Below are 23775 nucleotides of genomic sequence, written 5' to 3'. Positions count from 1 at the left end.
ACACTGAAGAAGCTCCAAGTTCAGAGAATTCACTGTGTTGTCAGCTAAACTGTAATGCCCCCCATAATTTCTGAACCACCATGCTGGTCCACTGAGCAATGTCACACCCTTAACTCTCTTATCTCCTTCCTATATGAGAACTTGTGATGATCTACTGAACAGGAACCTGATGGGCCATTTCTCTCTCATTTCCACATTTTAAGAATGTGCTGTGGATGGATACAGTGACTTTTTACACTAATCACAGATGTCTGTGGGCTTTGAATCTACCAAGGTAAAGAGGTCAAAGCAGACTTTTTTGGTCGTTGTAACAGAAGTCTTTAACATATATTTCTCCTTCCTAAAGTATTTATTTAACAAATTCAGTTATATTCTGTGAGTGTTGTGATTAAAGCTTAGAATTTTACTAATGTATAAAAGGGTCAATTCATATGCAAGGGTTAAGTATTTCAGGTAAGAGAAGCTTTATAAATTTCATTAATAAATTTACTAAACATATAGAGCAGGAATCACCAGTAATTGGAGAGGTTCAATATTATATAACTGCACTAAAATGTATATAAAGTTGGGAAATGAGCACAAATTAACATTTCTCCAGCACTGGGGCCTTTTCTTTAGCATGTGAAACAAATATGTTATCAAATAATGAAGTACATATGGACAGTAGTAGGAAGACAATTTCATTAAAAATCCTATGAATCCTATTCATAAGAAAATTTCCTTTCTGTGCTACTTGTGTCAGAGTGCTTTCCAAAATATTTAACTGAGATGTTATTTTCAGTAACACACTACCTCAGACTTATGCATTGGCATGCATACACTGATATATGTACTTGCAAACGGCTCCTTGATAAAAACAGAAGAAAAAAAATGCATAGTATCCCTTTAAGACTTATTAGCTTCCATGTAGGGACCTGGCAATTTCAGAAGAAAACAAGATCTCATTACAATTGCTCATTGTGAACACACAGACAGTGACTGCCACTGAATTCTGTTGAAAGAACTAAGAAACAATCCCCTGTTGGTATAATGCACACATCTAAAGTTACAGTAGGGTAAGCAAGGTCAAGATAAACATCAGCAAAACCTGTTATTAATCTTGTAGAAATAGAGAGTTGCCCCAAGGAAGATTGGTGTTAGTTTTGCAGTATGCTGATGAAAGACAACTTTTTCCAGGAACAGGGAGAGAAATGTAGTATTTACAACCAACCATTATCTCACCTGCATATATTTGACACATGGATTTGGCTAATATCCATAACAATTTACAGTGATTTTGAGGATTTATAACAGTATGAAAGATTAGATCAGTTACTTCTTTCTTTTTGTTTTTCTTTTCAACATTGAAATCTGTGTCACTGAAAAGTCATTATCTGAACAGGAGGGCCAAAGAATGAAGGAAAGAAGTAAGGAAGGAAGGAAGGAAGGAAGGAGGGAAGAAAAGGTAACGGAAAAAATACACAGAATTCATGTACACATATGGAGAAGAAAGGAAGATGCACAAGACAACAAACCTCACAAATGAGAAAAAAACATTCAAAGAAAGGTTGTAAAAGATAAGGGAAATCAGAAAAGCAAATCAAGCAAGAGAATGAAAGAATACACAAGCAACTCAGGCACTGGGAAAGGAGGAAGGGGCAATTAGAAACACAGAAAGGGTTATTAGACAGCAAAAGCAATAGATGAAAGAGAAATAAAAAGATAAATGTAGAAAGAAGAAAAAAAATGTTTGTTATCATTCTGCTAAAATTGCACAGAATTGTTGTTAACATAATATCATGCATCATATGTGATGAATAAAAATGGATGATATTTCTTATCTTCAGTTCTGCACTTCAGAAACATTTAGTCCAATTTCTACGTTAACCATGGAATACACAGAAAACCTGTTAAATATGTAAAATTGAGTGGCGTCAGTTCTGTTCGTTTAATCATTTTCTTCTGCAGTGTGGAGAAGCACTCCCTATATATTTTATTTTTTTTTTTCTGTTTCAGAATTAAGCACATAACTCCAAATTGCTAATGAAAAAATATGAACATAACTACTTATGCTGATATGTAAGAAGATAAAGTCTCAATATTTTCTCTTTCACATATAACAGAAGCTCAGTGCTTCTCACAGGATCTTGCATTTATTTATAAACTAAGATGTAAGTAGACAGAAGAGCTTAAATTTGGAATGTGGTGATTTCCTTTTCAGGTTGATTCATATATAAGTTTTTTATCAACCATATATTTGATTCAATATAAGTTTTTCAGCTCAGGTGTATTCATATGACAGAACTCTTTGACCTTACTTGAGTCTTGTATGGATTCTTACAATGAAGTCTTACAGACAGTATGTACCACCATAGGCACTTTTCCTTTTCTAGATGTGGAATGGTAACTGACTTTCATGACCAGCTGAAAAATAACTTTTCAGCAGACCCAACTTTTCCCTTTTCAAAGTACACAGTTAATTTCAAAGACAGAAATCAAAGACTTCAGATGCCTGGTGTCAGATGCTCTGAGTTGTGTTGTTTTATAATACTCTGAGAAAGCAGGAAGTTTCATAAAGGAAGAGACATGTTGAGGAATTGCACAGGAGACTGAACTTCACAAAGGTGTTTGTGGTCTGTTAGGATGTTTGTAAAAAGACCACAGAAAACTACAGAATGGAAAGGGGACTACTCACACATAAGGAAAGGGATTTAGAGCTTGTTGGGAAGTGGATAAGTGAGGGGAAAGTGGAACTGAGGGCTTACTGAAATTGTATTGCACAGCTCCTGAGAAAATTGCCATGCATTAGGAAACCTATCAGTCCTCTTGATTGAATGGAACTTGGGTAATGCACATTCAAGAGCCTTTCCCCTAAATGCAAATGACAATCAGTCTTTGCTGAAATGAAACTCAGTTTCAGCCTGGAAAAAACATCTCAAAATAAATTAGCAGCAAAATAAAATCTTTAAAATATTAATCAAAAATCTGTTCAATGGGCAGTAATGAAGAACTGAGCTCATTATCTCCTATCTGTGAGTGCAAATCAGCCTTCTACATTTGCATCCATCAGTAAATCTCCTCTTAGGAAAACAGCAAACAGTATTTTTCTGTTTCCTAGTTATGAATGTTTTCAAAAAGGAATAAATCATGGCTTGGATTGATATAAATATATGCATACTCATATGTATATGCATATATTTTATGTACGTGTGTGTGTGTGTTTGGAACCTTTGAATTTACTACATACTCTTACAGGAATATATAGCAGTCCTAACTCCCAGAGACTAAACCAAAAGTGAGCTGAAGCAGATACCAGCTTTTAATACTGGGATTCAAAGCTTCGTTTGTATCTGTCATCTATCTGAACTCTACCTGAAAGTGATACTTACTCATCCTGCAAATCTATTCCAGTAACATTTTCTGAAACACTTACAGGAGCATTATGTTGCATTGACACATCACGAGTATCTTACTTGCTTCAGAAGAAGGAAAAAAAGAAATCCATTTTTTTAACAGATCTCATCAGGGATCCATTATTTCCAATTGTTTCTTCTACTACTGTTGGCCATTATATCATCTCTTTCAAAATTGCCTATATGTTCATAGCTCTGAGACAGGAATAGTTTAGACAGAATCTTAAAATAAACTGATAAGATTTACATAAATATATAGCTTAGTATAACTGCAGAAAACTACCTACTGGAGGCTGACCTTTACTAATTGATATGGTTCTCTTATAACCTTTCCTGAAAGAAATAGCTTCATAGCTCAGAGGACTTTTATGGCTGCAAATCTGCTCTCACAGAGTCAAGCTTAAATTCATTCTCGTGCCCGTACCATTATTCTGCCATTTCCTATTCCACCTTGGTTACATCTTGTGGCAGGAAGCTCTGATGAGCCTTTAGTGCAATACATCCCTCCTAGCTGTTCTCTCCTCCCCGTGGTATTATGTGTTATTGCATATCTATGAACTCCAAGCATAAACAGTGACGCATGGAATTAGCAGAAGGATTTGGGCTATGACTTTACAGATTAGCTGAGTTAAAGCCTCATACTTGAAAAAGTGCTTCTGAGCAGCATGCAGACAGCCTACATCTTCCAGCAGGATCGGGATTATGGCAAGTTTTAAGGTCTTTGATCTTATCCAATTGCCTAGTGTTATGTTCATCAATTATCCTCTTGAATTTAAGCAGAAGTTTAGCATCTGCTTCCAAAACACCATGAAAGGCAATTTCCATGTTGCTCCCATCTCCCATTTAGTTCTACCAGATAATTCTCCCTCTTTTGCAGTGTATGATATTTGCAGTACAAGTTTCTGAAGGAACAAAGACTACTCTTGTCCTACATATTTAAGGTATTTTAAGCAGATAGTCAGATACGTATGACAGTGAAATTAATATTATGGGTACATTTTTTTATATTTTGTAATTCTCAAAGATTTTTAAACAGTAACTGAAATTGCATTAATATCTGAGATAAGCAACATGAAGTATATACCTATGAAAGGTACTGACTTGTCCTGAAGTAGTGATGACAATAGTTTTCAGAAGGTTAATTAACTGTTTCTAAAATTTGGTTTTGACAGTTCTCTATATTCTTTGCACATATTAGCTCATCATTAGGTATTTTAAAATTCAAATAGATCCAGTTAAAAAAATGGCAGAACACATCTGAGTAAATTTCAAACCTATTAAAAATTCATAACCTTAAAATTTACTCACAAACCCATATTCTTTAACAAGTTTCTGCATGTCTCCCTTTGGCTGATCTCCTACACCAAAATAATGAAGCAATCCATGTTGCTGAGAAACCAAGAAGTAAATCCCCCAGCAGGGTAAATGAATGCCACTAAAGTATGGCTAAATATGCAAAATCAGGGCATTCAAAAGGATTAGAAGTCTACAAACTGGTGATGATAGGTAGAAAGTCAATTAAAGAAAAATTACAACAGAAGAACAGAAATGCACAGTGTCACTGAATGATAAATACAGGAAGGTTTTTATAGGAAGAAATCGGATTGCTTTGAACGCCACTCTCACATTATAGAGTACTCTTCTACTGACAGGCAGATCCAACTGTAGCAATATTGCATCAACAGAACTGTATGAAGTCTGAAAATACAATACACCAGGCTTTCTAGTATTCACCAGCTACTCATATTTGCAACATATATAATCTATCACTGCTATATTTAAGGAACTTTCCTCAATTTCTCCTTCCTTCTCAACATAAATGTCTTTTCCCAACAAGCTTGTCTTGAATAAAAAGAATGGCTGCTGAGATTCCTATATGCTTCCTGAGAAGCAGAACTTATATCTAAGGACTGATGATGGTCAGGATGCATGTAGGTTATACCTAAAGTGAAAAGCAAAAGATAATGTAAGCTGCCATGTGTGGGCAGATATGAGATTCTTGTGTCACAAGGAAGGGAATGAGTAATGAGAGCACTTGCCATGTTTCCCTGTGGTCCACTCCTATGGGACAGCTATGCGACTGAGTGAAATTCAGTCTAATTTCACTTCTGTTTCCCAGCTTTTCACAGACAGAAATAGTTGTGATTTGGAGCAGGATGGAGCCAGCTCTGTTTTGACTGCATGGGGCTGGACACTGTTAGGCTCATCTGTAGCATTCTGAGATAAACAGGGGGGTAAAATGAGCATATTGTCCAGAAGAGAGGATTGAGAATGCCCAGCATCCTTCCAGCATCCCTTTAAGTACAAGATTATTTCGACAGTTCATCTGTACAAACTTACCATATTAATTCAATTACCTAATCTGTTACAGATACATAGCGAGTATTTGCAAGAAACAGCCCTAGACTGTAATCACTGAGTTCTGATTGAAATAAAGCAAAATTTAATGTCTGTGTCATACCGTAAAAGCCATATTTCTATGCTTATTGACTAAGTATGAAGGGAAGTATCAGAAGCAATACAAAATGCAATAATTTTGGCATATAATTCTATAGATTAGAACAGGCAATATAGCATTCTATATTAAAGAAATTAAGAAATAAACAAATCCAGATTTTCTTATAAGCCATCTTCTTCCGTCTATATCCCTCTATATGTTATGTGCACAGACTGGAAAAAGTAGACTTCATCGGTCTTGTTTCTTGAAGGCTACTGGTTCTTAACTGAATGGTTATATAAACTACTCAATAGGAAAAAATGAAAAAAGAATGTCAAAAAGCCCGAGGATGTAGACACATATCTCAGAGAAAGTATTCTTTTTGGCAAACGAAAGAAAGCACAGGAGATAATAAGAGTCACGGTTTTCAAGTTATCTCTCTTTCATCTAGCAGTTAAAAAAAAAAAAAAAAAAAGTGCTTTAGTGATAGTATAAGGAGGAATGTCTTTAAACTGAAGGAGGGTAGATTTAAATTAGCTATTAGGAACCCCTCACAATGAGGGTGGTGAAGCACTGGAACAGGTTTCCCAGACAAGTTGTGACTGCCCCATCCCTGGCAGTGTTCAAGGTCGGGTTGGACAGGGCTTTGAGCAACCTGGTCTAGTGGAAGGTGTCCCTGCCCGTGGCAGAGGGTTGGAGCTAGGTGATATCTAAGGTCCCTTCTAACCCAAACCATTTTATGATTCTATAATCTTTCTTAGGATTTGGGACACTAAAGCTTTAATACCTGTGCAAAATCTAGAACAATTTCCTACCCTAACCAAAGAAGACATCTGAGACGGTTTATGTTTTGTTTTTTTTTTTTTTTTTTTTTTTTTACAATGATTATTTAATTTCTAATATATAAATAGTTCTTGAAGTGAAGATTATTTTCCCCTTAATACCTGAATTAAATGCGTGAAGCAGCTTCCTCACTTGCCTTCATCTCCATGAATTTCTGTTCTGCAAAGAGGCATAGCTCCACAGACAAGTGTATATTCTCCTGTTTTTGAGGAGACCACAGTTCTCACTAAGGAAAATCTCTGTGCAGAAATTCAGGAGTGGAGCAATTGCTTCTTTCTTAGCTGGGATTTGTCACAACAGAGGCCAGAGTTCTGTATTTTGTGCAGGATTTACACCCACAACAGTTTGTTAAATGCACTCAGAGAACATCTTCCAAACAAAATGCCTTGGGGAACTCAAATGGTGTAAAGATTTATTTCTTAGTCAAGGTTGGACAAGGACATGACACTGAGCTGCTGTTCTAAATAAAAATTGTGGTGGCAGGTCTGTGCAGGTGTAACAAGCTGAACTTTATGTTCAGAGTAAGTTTTACGCACAAAAGCTTAGATGTCTAGGACTTGAGTCAGGTGGTTTATTATATAATGGGTTTGATGTTTACCCTCCTTTCTTACCTTTGAGTGTGATGTGTGCAAATTCATGAAGGGGCTAGTGGTAGAAGTGGAAGCAGAGTTCATATCTCAGGGATTTTTAATTAATGATCTAGTCAGTTACCACTAGCTTTCTAACATACTGTTTAAACAGGCACATGAACACTAATTAAAATATTCTGTCAATTTTAGAGGAAAAATTTAAAGCCATATGCAAAAAGGATTATATGAAATTCTCCAGAGATATTGGACATACATGTCCTATGATTAAAATCATATTCTGTTTTGAAAGACTTCATGATCTACAAATGCAACTCACCTCTACTTTTTTTTTGTTTTCCACTTTCTTGTGTTTAAATCTTTTATAAAAGATAATAGAATCCTAATCTACACCATTGCTTCTGTTTAGCATTTTATTTCAATCAATTAATGACCAACAGCAATGTGAATACACAAAAAAAAAAAAAAAAAGTGGGTTTTTAATGTATTCAGAAACAATACTTTCCAGCATTTTTCACAATCTCATATATAAGTGTAACACCAAGTCATCAGTATTTGGTAAAAGATTAATGGAAATCCCCAAACCGTAACTAGAAATATAACCAGAACATCACCCCAGTTCCCACTCCTGCATTTTCTTGCAGATTATCTTGCTTAGTACAGAAAGATAATGTTTCAGCATTCAGTGGGTGAAAACACTCTAAATAAGCTGTCAAGCTTAATTGAACTATTCTGCAAAAAGCATCTTCCATAAAGAATATGCTTCAGAAGTATAAAAGAAAGAACAATATCTCTCAGTATATATTTGTTTTTTTTCTGAAACAGTTACATTTGCAGTATTTACAGGTAAACTGCTGAAATTACCTAAAATAGTAATCTTATTTAGGGAAGAAAGCAAAATCAGTTTCTTCTGACTTGAAAAGGCCCAGAAGGTGGTTTACCTGCAATTGTCAACATTATTTCTTTCCACAGCACTAGAGAAGTTGAAAGGTCCCACATCATTAATTTCTATAACTTGTATACAGCCAGTGAAATTGTAGACAGGTCCAGGTATCTACAAAGGAGAAAAAGCACACAATTCTTTTGCTTGTTGTTATTGTGATCAGTTTAAAGAATAAATATTTTTTTTGCAAAAGTTTTGTAACATAATTTAACCCTACTCCTGAAGACCCCTCCCGATCTCCATTTTCCATGTAATGAAACACTGTTAAAAAAAAAAAAAAAAAAAAAAAAAAAGTGAAAAGAAGTTACAGCAAGATAAGCAGTACTGACTTAAAAATAAACTCATGGAGTTTTGGACACGCAGACAGCCCAACAGGTATAGTGAGACACCAGCAAAAAGTGGATTTAATTAGGTATTTATTTTTTATAGATGATCACAGGTCATCGAGAATGGTAAACAAGGAAGCTTTGAAAAGTCTACTTTCAAGTTTCTACTTCCCTGCTCAAAAGATGTCTAGTACCATCAATCATTTTTCAAAGATGCCTAAGGAGCTATTAAAAAAAGGAATCACTGTAGGGGCACAGAAAAACCAGAGAATGAATTCTTATGCATATCTCACCATCTAAATAATCACACTGACACAATATGTTGGCAGGCATTATAATTATAATGTATAAACAAACCACCCAAAATGGTGCAACCAAGTCTTCATGGACTAGACCACTGGACAAGTTCCTGGTCACACTAGATCATGCGTCCCTGTCTTTGGGGCCACATAAGACTCAATACTTTATATAATAAATTTAATGCCAAAATAATATAAAAATACTGCTAGAACTGTCCATGAAGATGAAAATCATTGAAACAGTTGAATGAGGCGTTGGGAGATTAGTCAGGAAGAAAAGACAGCATCAGTGGAAGAAGGTATGACCTTAGGCACCTAAAGGGATGCTGATCATAAGCCCACAGGAAGAGAAGCAAGTCTTGGCTTGGTCTTTAACACTGCAGTGTCAGGTTTAGAGGCAAGCAGAAAGAAAAATAAAAGGTCTTGAGAAACAATTTGCTAAAAGCATAACGGCAAGCATTAAATGCTTTTTAAAACATAATAGAAGCAGTAAGCCTGCCAGAAAGGCTGTAGGGCTAATAGAACATCAAAGACTAAAAGAGTGTTCAAAGAGATAAGGCTCTAGCAGGAAATGTAAATAAACTCACCAAATTAAAATTTAACATAGAGGAGCTTTGGGAGTTTTCCATGCCAGAACCTCTTTTTAGTAGGGGTACATCAGAGGTCTGTCTCAATTGAATTATTACTGTAAAAATGTTTTAAAATTAATTAACAAAGTTAACCGTATCTATAAAGAGAAAGACCAAATAATATTTTCGAAGAAGTCCTAAGGGAAATTACTGTGGTCATCACTTAAAATGGCATCCAAACATCAGGAATAGTAGATGTGGTTTTTTTGTTTTGTTTCGGTTTTTGTTTGTTTGGTTTTTTTTGTTTTGTTTTGTTTTTTTGTTTTGTTTTGTTTTTTTTTTTTTTTTTTAGGAAAGGGGAGAAGACTAGGGAATGCAAAGGCACACCTCAAACTAGCATCACTAAGTCCCAGTTCCATTCTAGACAAGCCATTAAGAGCTGCTATAAAAAACAGAATTAACAGATACATAGATGCACATAATATACTGGGGAATAGCTGAGATGGTTTCTGAAAATAAAATTGTAACTCACAGGAGGAACACTGAATACGTAAAAAGGATGCCTTGGCACATAGCCTTTGATTTCCAAAAGGCTTTTAACAAGTTTCTATGCTAAAAGATTCTAAAGTAAATTCGTCACCCTGAGATAACAACAAAAGCCTTCAACATATTAAGAGAATGGGTAAAGTAGAAGCATAAACATTGGTAATAGTGAGCTTTCTCAATATGGAGAGCCCCTAGATATTCCCTTAGCAATCTCTATTAGGGTCGTGCTCTTCAGCGTATTGACAAGTGGCTCAATGTTTCCCATGTTACTCAGGATAGCAAAAACAAAATCTGGAGATGATGATTTCACAACATGCAAAAACTATAAGGTATGTGAGGATGGCGATACATATGAGAGTTTCTGAACTGACAATGATTATATAGACTAGGAATCTTTACTCAGGGAAACCCATCATCAAGAACGGTTAGAACAGAGTGGTGTGCAGATGAACAAAACGTTTTCACAGTTTCTCACTATACAGGATCAAAAGGACATGAAATTATATAAATAAGTGTGAAGATCAAAGCAAGATAAAGGGTGTACTTTTAATACTCCTCAAAATTAAGCTGTGGAACTCTGCTGTAGGATGTTGTGGACAGTACAAGTCTAAATGGGGTCCAAAATTGATCAAATTAATGGAAGATATTTTTCCAGAATGGTTTTCCTTATTTCTTTTCTCATCATTAAGTGCCACAAAAAGAACAGTAGCCTCTAGCCTGTATATTCACCTTCTTCCTTACCAGCCAGTAAAGCACATTTCATATTGTGATGGCTTCATGCTCTGTCCAGAGCCTTGAAGTAAAACCACCTTCCATTTTATTTAAAGGAAAAAGAGATTCTGAGAGACTGAAATATTTTAAAACTATGTTTACTATAATACAAAATCCTAAATTAGAACATGGCAACCATTTAATAGATTTCTGATGTGCTGGGTGATGTAGATATATTTCCCGCTTCCCTTGTCCACCTTTGCAGGGAGGGCACTTTCCTCAAGTCTTGCTTTTTAAAAAGCTCAGTGACTTTGGTGTAAAAAGCATTTGGCATTTAGGTGCATACTGCTGCTTCTGGGTCACAAGGAAAATTTCCTTTTTGCCATCACTTCTACAAGGTGTCTGAGAGTCACTTCCAATCTTTAAGAAAGAACCCTGTTCCTCTCAAGACTGCCCCAGGCTCTTTTCTCCCAAAGGCTCTCTGCCTGGGGCCGCCAAAAGCTGCTTCCATCTGTCTTGGAAAAGGAGAAATCTCTCCCTCCCAGCAGAGAGATACACTGCACAAACACAACACAGCTGAAGTAAGGCACATTGCTTTGCACTGTTCAACCACTCTGTAAGATAACACACCTTGACATGCTATGCAATAAATAAAATGAACTGGCCTTCCAGCCCATGGGAGGGATCAAAGAAGTTCACTAATAGTTCATTGTTTATTCCTTTAGCAGCAAAAGCTTAAGGGCAGTTAAGACTTGGAAACACATTACTATGTTACTACAATGCAATATGTTACTACAGTGCAAGAATGTGGAAAGTTATGTAACTGTTTAACGTGGCATTTAAAGTCAGAAAAGTTCAAGTGCTGGAATGAGGAAGATCATATCTCTGTGTAGTAAACATGTTTTAGAGGATTGCACTCAGGCTTCCTGGAGCTTAGAAAGAAATAAAACCCTCACTCAAAGACTGGATATGAACACACCTCTTTTCAAAGATACACTTCAGATGGGAGTACAATGCTACTTGATATACCATGACAGAGGACTATTGATATTGATTACAGACAATAGAAGATAGTCTCTCTTCCTTTTTTGACCGTCATTTTGGCAAAGAAATAAGTGTGATGGACTGCCAGGTCTTATACTCAGCAGTCTGCTTTTGCTGTCATTATCAAGACAAATGATACCAGATAATCTTTTAGAAAGTGTGTCCTACTAGGTTTCACATTACTTTTTTATAAGAGAAACTTGTTATTCTTTTCTTTTTTTTTTCCCCCGCCTTTTATGAATAATAGATAAAATAATTTTCAAATTAACAGAATTCAGGATCTATTGCAAATTTAATATGAACACAGACAGAAAGTTAGATTCTGAGTTGGAAATGACATAGGACCCACAACATTGCTTAAAAAATTGAAAAATTAAACATGTTTTAATATTGTTATAGCTCTGCTCCTTCTTCTCTCCCTTACCAACAGTGAAGTTTTGCTAAATCTTAATTATGATTGTTCCAGTCACACCATGGGTGTTTTCCAGGAAAAGCCAAACTCTCATTCTTGGGATTGTAAAAACAAACAAACAAACAAACAAACAAATAGAAAACAAGAGGAACTAATAAATGCAGAGGCCAGATACAACACAGTTTTAATATTTACGAGTGCTACTGTGCCTAGCTAAGTTCTTTCAAGAATCTGAATGTCAGGTGGTATAGGAAAAAATCACTATGGCAACCTATGATCCATTTTGAACACTGAAGAGCAAATTAATTGCTTGGTTTGGGAATAAAAAATTACCTGTGTATTTCCCCGAGCACTATTATCAGTGAATATTTTAACAACATGGTTTCCTCCCTCCAAACCAAACATACTGATTGGGTTCCTAATAATTTCTCTTACACTGATATGTGAATATTTTGAATGCAATGCATTCCTCTAAAGTAATATTAAAACACTTTGTTTTATAATTATTGACACACCATAAAAACTCTGGTCAAAAAATTGCTTTTGAACTGCTATGTTATCTATAAAAAAACTAATGTCTTCTTAAATTTAGGAATAAGGACTATTTATTAATAATCAAAGTAAGTAGCTTTCATTTTGCTATTTTTGAGAATTGATACTCATTTGTGATTACCAGAGTATTAAAATGTAGACTTTACATGTAGCTGGGTTTCCTTCCATTTCCAAAAATACATTAATATGCTGACAATCTGTAATACTTAAATTACCTGAAAATGTCAGGGTCATAGAAACACCAGAAATTTATTTTAACACAATTCACTATTCAGAAACTATGCAGATATGTTAGACATATAGTTACCATGCTCTTTAAATGCCCTTTATACCTGACAAAAATGAGCACAGATACTTACCTGATAGGAAAAGTTCACACATATATACCAAACCATTTATTAACATCCTTTACTGACTAGACCAAATTAAAGCTCCTGTTAAGTAGAATTAACCTAAAATTGAGTTCCCTGTGAAATGAGCTTGCTTGCTGTTATTTATCTCCAGATTCATAAATAATGTAATGAGGCTTTGGCTTATGATCAGAGCATTTATAAGAAAAATCACAATTAACTCAAAAGAAAACAAAGCAGAGCACAATCTTTCCTCATTTGTCTCCAGTCAAGACAAATTTTATATATCTGAAAAATTCTCACTACTGATATTACAATGTACCAGTATACATTTTTCAGTCATCTTTCATATCTTCACCATTCCTGTAAATCTTTTGCAAAGAGTTCTACAAATCAGACTCCAAAATCAATCAGACATATTTCACAGGAATCAAAGATATGAAATTTTTCAAATTACAGTATTTTAAACATAAACAAAATGGCCTGGGTACACATTTTTGAATGCTCTAAGAACATTTCTATTTATATTTACTAACACTATTTTGAACAGTTTGGAAATTAATGCAGAACTCCAAGATAAAAATCAACCATGAGATAACAGCTTCTCTTTTACTGTTCTTGTTCTTGATAGGGGTTAGAATCATATGAAATGGTCATAATGAACTTTGAAATTAAGCAAGTTCCACTCTCAACTCTGTATTCTCTTCAGATTGTCCAAAAAGCAACAAATTTGACTAACCATATTGGGTCTAATCTGGTTGAAACCTACTGCAGCTGAACTTCAGGATCATACTCACCGAAAAAAAAAGATCAGAAAATCAAAATTAAACTTCAAAAAACCCCAAACCAAACCCAAAATTCCATGGGGGTGGTGGTGCTCTTTCCTCCCTAAAGAAGAATTTAGTCTTTAAGAAATGTCATTTTACAACCCATGTTTCTCAGTTAAAATTAAATGCAGCACAAAATAAAACTGTATAGACTACCAAATTAGCACCAAGGCAAACAGAACATGTTTAATTCAACAGGACCTTATTCTGCCTTTGTATTCCATTTAATGAGCACTGAAACTTGCCTGCATTTGAGGCAACATGCTATAGATAGAATTTCCCAATCTCTTCAAGCAACCAAATTTTAAAGGGTTTGTTAAAAATGAAAAGAGGATTAGTTGTGAAAGCAAAAGTAAAAAAAGAAAACACTTAACATATGGGAGAAGGAATATTGTTTCAGCTTCTCTACTAGTACAGAAATGTGAAGCAAAAATTAGAAGGTATACTTGTAAAATTGCTTACATGCCACCATATATAAAATAAAGTGGATGAAACACAAAAGAACAGAAATCCTTCCTACATACAGAGCAGTACTGGTCATGATATGAAACACTAAACTTATACAAAATATCAAAGTTTTATTTAATCATTATGTTAATATAATACATCTTTTCACACTGAAACTCGTTTTGAGCTAAACATCAAAAGAATCATTTTATCTCACAACCAAACAGAACTAAACTAACACAATAAAAAACGCAACTAAATACAACTAAAAAGGGGTTAAGAAGTAAGCTAAATTAAGATTCTTTTTTTTTTTTCATGTAGCTGCTCTAATGATTTTTTTTAAATAAACTATTATTATTCTGAATCTGCACTTACGTCTACTGTGGATATTGAACCCTATCACAAGACTTTCATGAAACAAGAGTGGTAAAGCATCATAAAACAGGCAGCAGAGAGGAAAAAAAAAACATCCCCAAACTACCTAGGGTGGAACAGATTTACATTTGTACTCCTCATTCCTCATTTGTTTTAATAACTTAAATCAGGGGTTGTAAAACTTGCAACCCTGGTAGTTCTCCCGTATGTGAAATCAGCAAGTCAGAAGTTCTTCCGGTCTCCTGTGCTTTAGGGCAAGGAACTGAGACTATGCTCTCATATTAGATCTGTAAAACACCTCCTGGGCTGCTGCGCTGTACAGTGGGAACCAGGCTGGTCATCTGCCTAGTCCCAGACTCTGATGGAGCCAGCTCATCATATAACAGATATTCACATTCCTCTTTCATAATTTCTTTTTTTAAAGTGACTGGCAATGTAATATTTGAGGGTGTTTCACTGTCAATTTCCTACGATTCTGCCAGTTTATTCTGGCTGGAAATGGTTCATTAAGTCACAAGGGATTAATTAAAGTCAGTAAGTCTGAAAGATTCAAGGGTACTGATAAATTCCCTTACCATTTTTATGAAAGTTTGTCCCTGGCCAAGATCCTTATCTTTTAAACTTGCTCTTGCCTTGCAGTTAAGGAAGTACAATGTTGCATTTCAGAAGTGCTGTGAAGAATCATTAAGTAAGGAAGGACTTCCCTAAATCTTATGGCTATCTATATCTGGCCTTTTTGTCAACAATTTCAGTGTTTACACTTACAAGCATAATGCATGATTTACTTACTGTGTTTGCTATTCTTCATAAGCTCAACTACTGTAATTTATCTAATTCTCTCTTATTAATGTGGTACAATACCTTGTCCATGAACAAGGTGGAAAATATACTGACCTGAGACAAGTAGAACAGGTAGAGTGAAATTTGGAAAATAGATTTGTATTTCTTGGCTAGTACAGACTCTTATCAACTGACCGTGGAAATCCACTCAGTTCCCTGCATGTCAGCTTTTCAGAGTGATGCTGAAGTTAGACATATTAAACACTCTGCTATTCTAATATAATACAGTAATACAGCACATCAGAGAAAAAATATTTGGAGCCCATCAGCATGAACCAGTTTCCAGTCCAAGCCATCTGACTTCCATAGTTCTGGTTCTTGTCCAATCAATAACCAATAGCTCAGACCTACAAACATGTAACCCGAGAGACGTTTATATCAAGTATACATGTTTATGCAATGATGCATTTGTATCAAGTATATACATTTCTGTACTGATTCATTTGATGATCCTTAGGGTCAGTTTCAACTCAAGATATTCTGTGATACATAAAACAGGATTCAGTGTGAAACACTTGTTATTGAATCATTAATGTTGAGTTACAAAAAAGGGTTGAAGCAAGCAGTTGTACATCTGTCTGAACTAGAAGAGATAATGTTTTATCTAAAACAAACATCTGCATGTCAAAGGAATTAATACTTAGACGATGGCCAGGCTATCTCTGGCATAAGGAGGAAACGTGTTTCAGGGAGAATGACTGAATTTATCTGGAATATCTTCAAGTCTTCAGAAAGAAAAAATGGCTATAAAGGCTAAAATGTTCCAACAAAATAGGTGGGTTTTTTTTGGTGAATGTAAACTGAAGTATATGGTATTCATAAGGGATTCATTTTGCCAGTTCTAAGAAAGCTGAAAATTCTCAGGTAAAGAAAGGAGAGACAAGAAAAGAATTTCTTCATAAAATCTTGTGATTACGTACTTTTTTATGTCATGTCTGTACATCTTTTTAGAAACATCTGCAACTCGACTGTCTGGTTTTGTAGATTGTAAATACTTTTTGTTCCCCCCCCCAGCTAACTCTCTTTTAAATCAAAGGGTTTCAAGGTAACACGGTATTTCTCACACAATATATAAGCAATATATCAGCTAGCACACTATGCCTTTCAGAAAATGCCTTTACTTTCCCAAAATACTTAGAGAATCCTAAATCTAACAGTGTAGCGTATATAAGCTGTCAGGACCAGGTGAGAACTTGTATTCCATAGTTTGCAATGTTAGGAACATGGTAACAAGGATAGCTGCCTGACACCTAACAAGTTGTTTAGGAACGTGCACGCATTCCAAGATCACCAAGATGTTAGTCACACGTATTTCTGTTATCAGAGGTGTACCTACAGTAGACAATCTCATAAAAATGCTAACCATGATGTGTGAAGAAGGCAAATATCCATGTAGTTCCAAAATGATTTAATTATCATTATAGTAAGACAAGAAAATTTTTTTGTGTTCCAAACACAATAAACTCTACCAATGAGTAAAAATTTAAAACCTTTATCAATTTTTGATGAGACAACTGAGAGGTTACTACCCACTGTTGTCTGCACTGCCTTTCAGATAGATGCTACTGCCCATGTGACAAATGTAACAGAATAGGAAAACGTATTTATAATTCATGATATTAACATAGATTGAGATTAATGGCAGTTTAACTTGGCATGACTGAGAAGTTGAACCATGACCTATTTCGTCATCTCTCCTAAGGAAATAAAAACCTGTAGCAAAGGAGTGAGGTAAGCAGTTGGATTCGGTTACCTAATTATTTGGTTTAGCTTGAATTTCCAGTTTGAGAGTCACAGTCCTGAGACTCATGACAGTATGTGTTTCCCCAGAGCAGGGAACTTTCTCTGTACTGCCTACTCATTGCCAGAGGCAGATGTAGGCTTATGTGTTCTAGCTCTCAATTCTATCTGCCTCCACCTTGACTTGTATACTATTCATATATTTGTCAAAAGACACCTAATCCTGAGATTCTCATAACTGCCCTGAATTTCAATGTTCTTAGAGGCCTTGCCTACAGCATTTACAAATTTTATTTGGAATTGATAGCCCCCAGGAAAGCCAGAGTAGACAAAAGGGTCAGATTAACATGAACCTATATTTTGCACTAGGTGATTCAGATGAGGAAACTGGAAGTATGAAAAAAGTTCTTCACTTAAAAAATATATGAAACAAGTACTAAAATAATTTAACATGCATGGCAGATTCTAGACAGATTCCTTACTTGTTCCCATCACTCAGGTACTGGAATTGAGTTCCTTCCCTTCCCTTCCTAGAATTGCTTTAAACCTCAACACTGCTCTACCCTTCTGAAGATGAAATCTTGCCTCTTTTATTTTTACTCTCAAAATACCTCAGGCTGTTATTCAGGACAAACACCACAGGGTCAACCCTTTCATTTTCTTGAGATTCCAGAGCATTTGTATTCTTTCTGTAGCACATTCCTTCCGGCTGAAAAACCTTTCAGCTGTCACAATTTTTTGAAGGCTATTAAAAGCCTTTATAATTATATATTAAAAAGTTGTTCATGCAATATACATCTTTCCAAACTAACAGCATTTAGTTTTCTATTCTGTCTCCACAGAGACTACAAATGTCATTAATAACAGTATAGAGATCTGGTACTCAGAAGGCTCTGAGCCCTCTCTGTAACTCTTCTGCAGCCATTGAGGCTTCTACTGCCACATCTGACAGTAGGGAGAAAAATAAAAATTTCCCCTCCACCCCCAACTTTCTCCTAGAAACAGAAATATTAGATGAGAGTAAAGAATCTTATTCACCAAGCACTGAACCTGCACCCTATATCTCAAGTAGCAACCAATAAAAAATGATAGGGAAGAGAAAAATAACATATCATGTGGGCTGTGGTATCTCACTGAACCACAGCATGGTTGAAGTTAACCAGGAATCTCTTTTAACAAGATCATAGAATGATTAGGGTTGGAAAGGACCTTAAGATGATCTAATTCCAACCCCTCTGCCATGGGCAGGGGTGCCTCACACTAGACCATGCTGCCCAATGCTCTGTCCAACCTGGCCTTGGACACTGCCAGGGATGAAGCATTTACCAATTCTTTGGGCAACCTGTTCCAGTGCCTCACTGCCCTCACAGTAAAGAACTTCTTCCTTATATCTAACCTTAACTTCCCCTGTTTAAATTTAAACCCATTACCCCCTGTCCTATTGCTACAGTCCCTGATGAAGAGTCCCTCTCTGGCATCCTTGTAGGCCCCCTTCAGATATTGGAAGGCAGTTATGAGATCTCCATGCAGCCTTCTCCAAATTACATCTGATAAATACATAAATAGATCTGATTCACTCAAATCTCTCTACTCCAACTCCATTAAAGGATTCAGAAGTATTTTGCCGTATGCCAGAAAGCTAACCAAAGATAGACAGCAAGTTTGCAGCATGGGTGAACAGTTTTCACAGCCTGATTACAAGGCAAAATCAATAGCTTTGTTTTTCAAGTATTGAGTACCCATGAGCTCACAAATGGCAAATAATACAGGCTTATGTGAAAAGCCAAGATATTCCTACCTTTTCAGGTTTACATTAACATTTCATCTTATAATTAATTTGTATCAATTTTGAAATACATTCTATAAGTGTATCTGGTTTTAATTTTTTTTTTCTTCTATTTTTCCCTACTATTTTGCCTGTGCTCTGAACAATAGTCTAACACAGCATTCTGTGACCTGGAATGAGAATCTGTATAATGAGACAGTGACACAATGAAAGAATGCTTTTCCTCTTTACTATTATACACCAAGAAAGAAGCTTTCAGTAGTTGTATATATAACTGAGATTTAGTAGCCACAAGCAGAGTAAAGTAGGTAAAAACTAGGTAAGTAAATAAGAAGGAAGTCTAAATCACACAAGAGTGACGGGCATTGACACAGTTACTTATCTTTACTCCTTTTTGCCTTTAAAAAGCATATTAGTAATACTAACAAAGTAGGAAATTAATGATTTTATGCTAATGTTCTCCAAAGTTCCTCTATTCTTTCATTTCCAAATGAAAGAACAGAAAACAAGAGTTGCATTTCCAGTGGTTTCATGTATAAAACCTGCAAATTCCTTTGTTCCTTTCTTGGTTTTATGATGCACACCAAAAATCAGAAATCCACAATGTGATCACCATGTTCCTCTCTTAATACTGACTCATTCTTTATATTACAACAGGTTAGTTGGTCTCTATCTTTGAGCAGAGTGCGCTTCCTACTGACTTGGCAAATGTGTTATTTAACTATCTTTCAGGCTCAGCTATTCTCTGCATGCCCAATAGGTACATTCAGATGTTTAGTTTGAAGTGATGGTGTTAAGCAAACAGCACTGAAGGGCTTATTTGCCAGGGATCAGAAATGGACTCCACTTACTATAGTTTTCTATAAAAATTGCCTCTGCTACATTGCTTGCAGTTGGGAAAAGAAATGAAACAACACAGTGAAATGTCAAAGCTGCCAAGACCTACAAAGTCAATTTATTATTACTGAAATATTGGAAACTTGTATGTAGAAGATCAACGAGAATAGAAAATCTCGGTAGTGAGAATGACTGCAGAGAAAGACTATTAACATTATTAGAGAAGCAGGTTCTAGAGGAAATCACACAACTATAAGACTAACTTAGCACATATAACAGGAAACCAAATGCTTTTGATTTTGATAGAATCTCTATTCCTCAACAAAACATTTTTATTTTATTTTATTTTTATTCATCAAATGTGCACTCGGCCTGAAAAAGATGATACTTTATATTTTAGTTTAGTTTGATAAATGTCAAGGACACTATAGAAACACTAGTCACCAGATTAACTCTGGAAGGAGCAAATAGGAATCACTACAATTTAAACAGAGCCTAGACAAAACTATGAAGATTTTCTCTTTTGGAAGGAAAAAGTACAAAATTAAAGGAACCAGCTAAAGAAATGAAAACATCAAAGATGGGAGGTGTGAAATTTCATGATTAAAGTGGCAGAAATGTCAGACAATCACCAGCTGGATGACCATACTTGGAAAAATGAAGAGTGCAAACATACACACACAAAGAAAAAGCTAAGAATTTTATGTGTGAGAATAGAAAGCTGAAAATAAAAATGAAATAAAACTTGCTAAAACTCAAACGGAGTTGGATCTTCTATAAAATTTGAACAGATTGGGAAGAGTGAGTGACTACAAGTAAAGAGACGGACCAAGTTACAGATACTGTAGCTATCACCAAAACCCTTTGTCTTACTAACAGTGGAGAAGCACTTCTAGGGTTCTCCTAGACTGTCTTGTATCAGTGTGCTGCTGCAATAGGCTGCACATTATATTTGCTTCTACTTTAAGCTAATATTATGTTCCCTTAAGAATAACAGTTACCCTGTAGAGAGGGAAATATATGATTTATTTCCATAAGGAGCCACAGAGTGGGCCCTGGTTAAGAAACCCAGAAGTTCCATAGAAAACCCAGATGGCAGGCCCCAGGCATAGCAGGGAAGGAGCAGACTGCAGCTGAGTAGAGGAACTGAAACTGCTGTTAGGAGAACGTGGCAGAGAACCTGAGCTCAGAGGTAATGGAGAGGAGAAGAGGGTCAAAGAAGATGGAAATTCACTAAACTTTAGAAAGACAGTGAGAGAGCAAAAACTCACCTGCAATATCATGGTGGCTGGGAGAGGATTGTGTCTAGCCATTTTTCTCCTATTTTTGTCTGACACCATACTAAGCTTTGATAATAAAGAGATTAAATGCTCCAGATTTTATTCTGCTAAAGCCTGTGATATTTCTTATTTTGAATACTTTTGTTTTTCTTTGGTTAAATATTATCAAGCACAGGTATCTTCCTGTAATTTGAGTCAGATCAGGAGGCTATCAACTGTAAGAGCATTTATGCAGCCCTGAGTTAAGATCCAATGAGGAATTATTTCAACATCCCATTATTTCAACATTCCCTTCATTGAAAGATTAGCGAAAGCATATAACCCTATATGACTATTCTCTTGCTGGAGTACCTTTCAGTATAGTTTCCTGCAATTTATAAACCAGATATTTCTACTACCTGAAGAGTTTAGTAAATGAAGGAAAAAAAAAAAAAAAAGTTGCAAAAGTAATCACCCATCATCAGCAGACTATTGCCCAGCCTGAACAATGACTACTTTGGAAACCCCCCCTGGTTCTCATCCTGAGCATGACGCTACATAGTATGGGATATCCTTTTGGTCAGTTGGGATAAAGTGTCCCAGCTGTGCTCCCTCCCAGCCTCTTGACCACCCTCAGGCAACTCGCTGAGGGTAAGAGCAAGAAATAGAGAAGGTCCTGATGCTGTCTAAGCCCTGCTCAGCAACTGCCAAAACATCCCTGTGTTAGCAACTGCTTTGGTCATCAGTTTAAAACACAGCACCGTACAGGTTGCTATGAAGAAAATTAGCTCCATTCCAGACTGCCTGACCAACTACAGGCAGTCAAAATGATTCCAGAATTTCTCAGACATATGACAAGAGTAGTAAGGCTTACTGTGAGTCAGTGTACGGAAATACAAACTGTCACTAAAGATGTTAGAGAAATGCGAAGTGATACAAACATTACTTTAGTGATAATGGTGACAGAGGAGAGAAAACCCCCCCAAATTTGTGTTCCAGAATACTGTAAAAACACAGCTGTGAGAATAAAGATTTTTTTTTATTAATATAATTTCAGGTGGCAGTATATGATTATAGAATAATAAATAAACTACCTCAACATACTTTCTCACTACATGCATGCTTTTGATTACTAAGTTTGTATTTATCAGAAATGGCAACAATTTGCTCCACTTGCCATCCAAAGCACACAAGTTTAATCAGTAAAAATAATTTTCAATGGGATTTTGTGGGATTTAGCAGCAAATTGCCTCCTTTTTTTTTTTTCCTGAAGAGAAACTTTTGGATTTGCATCTTAATAGGGTAGAGATTTACACCCAAAACTTCATGTTTGTGGCATAAACCACTCTTCTGTTAAACAAAAATGGAGAAAAATTATGTATAGATAAAATAGAGACAGATGAATAATTGTTTTGTCTATTAAAATGTGATAAGAAGTTTGCATGATGCTTTTTTTCTCATGTGGTTGCATTGCTACAGCTTATGCCTAGATGTTTACCAATATCGAAAACAAGTTAACAGAGGAGTAAATAGCTGAAGGAGATCAGTTAATGATTTTAGCTGTGTGTTTCAGGGAATGCACAAAGAAATACAAGGTAATATTTGAGTATTTTCATTAATTGCAGAAAGAAAAAGTTTGAAAGAGATGAACCTACAGTTCCCAGACACACAAAGAGCAGGCTTCGGTCTGGTTTCTGAAGCTGAAAGGGTCCTAACTAAACTACATGGAAGTAATTGCTTGTTGCACATTTCCTTTCTAGGTTCACATCATCAGGCTGTATCATCACAAGAACTACAAAGGAAGATTACAGGCCACTAACTGGCATCTGCTAATTTGTATGGCAAACACATCCCCTTTTCTGAGGAGTACGCCCTCACTCTTCTCTGTACTTCACTGTTTATAGGGAGAGTGCAGTGGTCAGTATTCAAGACTTAGACATAATTCTGCCTTGCAAAAGAGACTGAAAGGTTGGGGTGAGCCAGAGTGACCAACAGTTGTGGACTGCATGTGAATTTTATGTGGGAAACCTTTTTCTTTTTCTATTTGAGGAAAATGTGCCCATACACATTTTCAGTCCAAGCAGATATTCTGCCATCAAGCTTCTTACAGAAGATCCCAGAGTACCCTTATGCAATGAATGATTACAACTTATCCTCCAAGGCTTTGGGAGGTTGCTTGGAAACAACATAATGTTCAGTCAGTGTCTGGAAGGAACTCAAAGTGCTTAGATGACAGATGCTTGGGATGCAAGCACTGAAGGGCACTACTGCATTAAGTTACTTCACCATAGTTTCTTTAAGCTTTAAGCTTTGTTGGAAGGGACTGATACCAAACACATACTCTAAGGGCTCATGAAAGTTATCTGCTAACTGCTCAAGCCTTACTTCTCGCTTATCATCAACCAGACTTGCTGAAATTTTCCAAAAAGGGTAGCAGAGTCACACAGAGGAATTACTGAAATGTCATCTTCACAGATGATGCCATCTGTTGAGCTCCATTGCTTACAGACAAACAAAATTATTTCTTTTAGTTGTTTGTATAACATGTGCAGCAAACCTATACTTACAATTCTCAAAAGTATATACATTATGAATTGCATCAACTTCCAAGATGTCAGTATGAAGGCATCGCTCCATCAAACACTACAGATCC

The 23775-nt window shown here is 35.8% G+C and overlaps 1 protein-coding gene across 1 annotated transcript in view; it reads right to left on the bottom strand.

Moving 5' to 3' along the window:
* EYS (eyes shut homolog) overlaps window positions 1-23775 on the bottom strand; it is a gene marked incomplete at its 5' end in the record, with an annotated part of 835842 nt that overhangs the window by 215764 nt on the left and 596303 nt on the right. The window contains one exon of the mRNA XM_080615919.1: window positions 8201-8313. Within this exon, the coding sequence (XP_080472045.1) occupies window positions 8201-8313 (113 nt within the window). The remainder of the gene's footprint in view (window positions 1-8200; window positions 8314-23775) is intronic.

This window comes from Psittacula echo, assembly GCF_963264785.1.
Source record: "Psittacula echo genome assembly, chromosome: 4".
Taxonomy (NCBI): Eukaryota; Metazoa; Chordata; class Aves; order Psittaciformes; family Psittacidae; genus Psittacula; species Psittacula echo.
This window is presented reverse-complemented; position numbering and strand designations above follow the sequence as displayed.